Here is a 4,856-nt window from a genome sequence, read left to right as displayed (position 1 = left end):
AGGAGTGTATTGTTGTTATGAGTTTAGCTTGAAATGACTGAGGTTGGGTGAACTACATTTCAGCTCATCTCTGATTGGATAGTTGAAAGCATTTCACTCGCTCACACTGTCACACACACACACACACACATACACACACACACACACACGCACACACACACGAACACACACAAACACACACACGCGCACAACACAAACACACACACGCACACACACACACACACGCACACACACACACACACACACACATATCCACACACTTTCAGTTGTCTTTTTAAATCATCTTCACCATCAAACAGCATTCACAACAAAACGTTCCACATTGCATTACCGAAACACATGCATTACCGAAACACATGCATTACCGAAAATAGATTCCATATGTGGTCTTCCTAGAGGAGATTCCTGGGGCTTACAGACGAGAGTGACGGTATGAAGTGCCGCTTGTCAGGATTAGGGTGTAATCCAGATTTAATCCACGACAAAGCCATAAACCTTGAGTGTCGCATGTGGAAGATTTAAGATACATAGATATTACCGCAAAGGACCGCATTATGGATGTTGTAAATGAGCATTATGTATTCATGAGTTGCATTTTCTATGCCGTGTTGATGCAGGGGCACTTTATTCCAGCGCAGTGTTACTTTATGGCCACACATGATGGTCATGAATAAGCATCTGTGTTCTTTTCAAAGCCGGTCTGTCACAGAGACCGAGTTATGTTAGTGTGTGTGCTAAACATGAGTGTCTTTTTGAGGTAGATGTATATTCAGAGCAGCAATAAATGGCATGCCTATTCTATTCACTTAATAGCTTTAGCTTTTTTGTGTGTTTTTATAGCAGTGGTCTGACATCAAGGGAAGACAAGTGACATCACTTAGAGACACTTTGATATTTAGCTTGTGTGTGTAGAAAGCTTTCCTATGTCACAAGCAGGCAGATAATCATATTCAGATAGAGTTTTTTGCATCTAGGCCATATTCCTTACACGTTGACTCATACATGTGCCTGTGGCCAGTCTTTAGCATACTATAGATTCCACTCTCTGGTTATTGTGTATCATGACAACCTGTTGTTTTAGTTTTTGACATTCTGGTATGCTGCACAGTGGATTCCATGTTAATGTCATACCATTATGCTATTGTCTCATGGTTGTCCTCTCTCTTTCACAGGTTCACCATTCTCTTGCATGCCACCCCCATTGGAACCAAGGAGATATCGTGTCAGAGGGAAGAGACTATGAGGAAGAGCTGTGTCACTCCCCACTGCAGCCCGACAGGATATGACATAACATGGGGTCTCTGCTAATCACCATGACGACCATACAGCTGTGACTGGCTTTGTGAAGCCCCGCCCCCTTTTTTCTACACCCAAGCCAGACCCCGTCCTCTCCCCTTTCTAAGGCCAATCCAGATACCCTAGTCTGCCCCAGAGTCTAACTTGTTCTCCCTACCCGATCTATATTTTCCTCTAGCTTTAAAATCATCCTCTCTCCATTCCTTCTCCCTCCATCATTATGCAGAGCAGGTCTTGCGCTCCCTCCTCACCCGCCCTCCTCCTCCTCATCCTCCCTTCCCTCCTCCTCTTTCTCCACCTCCCCGGCCTGGTCCGAGGGGACTGCTGGCTCATCGAGGGGGACAAGGGTTACGTCTGGCTGGCCATCTGCAGCCAGAACCAGCCCCCCTATGAGACCATCCCCCAGCAGATCAACAACACGGTCCACGACCTGAGGCTCAATGAGAACAAAATCAAGGCTGTGCTCTTCACCTCCATGTACCGCTTCACTAATCTGACAGACCTCAACCTCACCAAGAACGACATCTCCTATATCGAGGATGGGGCTTTCGCCGGCCAGGCCAACCTCCAGGTGATTGGTTGATTGATATGATAATTGAGGAATATTGTAGTGCTTTTGACAGCCATGTTTCAAACTAATTTCTATGTGGTATCTATGCTTCTATGCTTCACTACCTTGAAATAACATTGCTTTCAGTAGACAAACTATTGAGGATAAACACAGTTAGTTGAAACAGACTGAGTAGTCCCCTTCAATGACCTGAAGTATGGAGCTTTATTTATTCCATGCACCACAGGCATGAGAGACAGCGCGATGGCATGCATGTTAATTTTTAACCTTGATAAACACAATAAAGTCAAAAACTTACTGTGTTTCCCCCACGGCCCTTTTTCAGGTCCTCCAGCTGGGCTACAACAAGTTGACCAACCTGACAGAGGGCATGATAAGAGGACTGGGGCGTATGCAGTGCCTCTTCCTCCAACACAACCTCATTGAGGTCATCGCCAACAATGCATTCTGGGAGTGTCCAAGTCTAAGCAGTCTGGACCTGTCATCCAACAAGCTGGCCCGCCTCGACGCGTCCACGTTTACGGTCCTGAACCGGTTGATGGTGTGCGAGCTAGCCGGGAATCCGTTCCACTGCGGGTGTGATCTGTACAGTTTCCTCACATGGCTGGAGTCGTTCAATAACGTTACACACACCTACGACCGGCTCCAGTGTGAGACCCCCAGGGAGATGTTCGGCTACCCCCTCCTGAGTCCCATCGCGGCTGGTCACTCCATCCGGAACGCCAAGGTCATCCTGTCCTCTGTCTGCCGAGATGGCGTCTTCATTCCTGGCATGACCTCCCTCCCACCAGACTTGGATGGCTCCGGGATGGGGCCAGATATGTTTGACCGTGTTGGGCCATATCACCAACCCACGACCTCATCTTCATCCTCTGAACACAGCTTCAGCCCCAGCATCAAGCTTAAGCATGTCTCCTTCTTCACAGCATCTATCATAGTCCAGATCCCCAGACCCTACAGCAAGATGTACATCCTGGTCCAATACAACCAGAGCTTCGTGTCCGATGTCATGAACCTCAAGAACAAGAAGGAGGTGATCACCCTGAGCAAGCTCAAGCCCCACACCAACTACACCTTCTGCGTGGCATCGATACGAACCTCCCAGCGCTACAACCACACATGCCTCCAGTTCTCCACCCGCGCCCAGAACCCAGATGACCTGCTGCCCACCCCCTCCACCACCACCCACTACATCATGACCATCGTGGGCTGCCTATTCGGCATGCTCATCATCCTGGGCGTGGTCTACTACTGTTTACGGAAGCGGCGAATGCACGAGGAGAAGCAGAAGTCGATCTGCGTGAAAAAGACAATCCTGGAGATGCGGTATGGGCCGGAGGTAGCCGCGGCCGTGGCTAACGATCCATCGGCAGTGCACAAGCTCCAGGAGCAGTCCCGGGACCAGCACCAGTACCAGCATCACCACGGGGGAAAGCTGCCCATGTCGGCTTCCTCCAGCTCAGGCATGCTCCACTCAGCCAACACCAGCTCCTCCCGGCTCTCCTCCATACCACAGGTAGAGAAGATGGCAACAGCGTTTTCGGAAGCAATGACCACGAGTAAAGGGAACTACATGGACATTAGGACAGGGGCAGTCGGGGAGGAGAGGATGAGGGATGGAGGGATGGGGGGGGTGGGGGGAGGACAGGGGCTGAGGGAGGAGGATATGAGAGAGGACGACGGTACAGACTTTGGGGACGATTCCGATGACGACGGGAGAGGATCAGCATCAGAGATCTCCACCATTGCCATGGAGGTGGACAAGGTCAACCAGATCATCAACAACTGCATTGACGCTCTGAAGCTGGACTCTGTCGCGGCTGCCGCTGCTGCTTCGGCAGCCTCCGCGGTCTCGACCGCTTCGTGCAACCCTACCTCCCCTCCACCCACCTGCACCTCCTCCCTCACTCGTGGCCTCATCCCTCTGTCCCCGGGGGTCACAGAGACCTGCCCGGTTCTGCCCACCCCCAAGATTCCCCCTCCGCCTCCTCTCCCCTCTTTCAATGCCCCCCTTTCTGAGCGCCCAGGTATAAGCGGCGGGGGGTTTGTCTCCCCCCCCTACCGGCCACCTCCCCCGGCTTCGGCGGTGCGCCCCATCCAGAGGCAGATGAGCGCCGATGCAGCTGTGGTGATCTCAAGCGGCGTGAAGAAGCAGTGCAGCACCACCTCCTTTGGCTCCATGGGCCGGGACCGAGACCGGGCTACCGGACGAGTCTACAGCCTGGACGTCCCGGAGCCGCGGAGCCCAGACCCCTGCCAGCAGTACCCAGAGAGGTGTAGCCCGGTGGGGTGTGGGGAGCCCATGGAGAGGCTGCCTCTGGTGGGGAGCGGGAGCTGTGGTGGAGGGGGTGGTGGTGGTTGCGACAGTGGTGGTGTTGGTGCCCCGCACCAGCAAAAGCAGCAGCATCATCACCAGCAGCAGGCGCAGCAGCAACAATATCAGCAGGCGCAACAGCAGCAGCAGCACTTAGAGGTGCAGCAGCAGGACTACCACTGCTCGGAGCACCGCCACTCTGTCCCGGCGCTCTACTACGAGGGCTCCCACCAGGGCTCCCCTGCCCAGAGGGCCTCCTTCCTCAAGCCCCTGACTCGCTCCCGGAGGGACGCCGCCTCCTACTCCCAGCTCTCGCCCTCCCGTCACCAAACCTACTCCGGCTACTCCTCCAGCCCGGAATACTCCTCTGAGAGTTCGCTTCGGATCTGGGAGCGCTTCCGGCCCTACCGGAAGGGCCAGCGCGACGAGTCCTGCTACGTCACTGCCGGGAACGCCCTCCGTAAGAAGGTGCAGTTCGCCAAAGGGGAGGACCTCCACGACATCCTCGACTACTGGAAGGGCGTGTCCGCACAGCAAAAGCTGTGAAAGGAGACAAGTGAGGCATTGTGGGAAATAAATCTCAGTCTTGATTGGCTGGTGAGCCACAGACACCAGTAGGAAGGAGGGAGAAGAGAGGGAGGTGAAAGAATTAAGTTTAGTCTGACAGAGCCTGAT

General features: G+C 53.2%; 1 protein-coding gene across 1 annotated transcript; it reads left to right on the top strand.

Annotated features, from left to right (window-relative positions):
* Window positions 1-1,516: 1,516 nt before the first annotated feature.
* elfn2b (extracellular leucine-rich repeat and fibronectin type III domain containing 2b) lies at window positions 1,517-4,727 on the top strand (the record flags this gene model as incomplete). The annotated part of the gene is made up of 2 exons (XM_083676402.1): window positions 1,517-1,867; window positions 2,193-4,727. The coding sequence occupies 2 exons, from the start codon at window positions 1,517-1,519 to the stop codon at window positions 4,725-4,727; spliced, it is 2,886 nt and encodes a 961-aa protein (XP_083532528.1).
* Window positions 4,728-4,856: the final 129 nt, after the last annotated feature.

This window comes from Argentina silus (genome assembly GCF_951799395.1).
Source record: "Argentina silus genome assembly, chromosome: 9".
In the NCBI taxonomy this organism is placed as follows: domain Eukaryota; kingdom Metazoa; phylum Chordata; class Actinopteri; order Argentiniformes; family Argentinidae; genus Argentina; species Argentina silus.
Note: the sequence above shows the minus strand (reverse complement) of the source record. Positions and strands in the feature narration are given on the sequence as shown.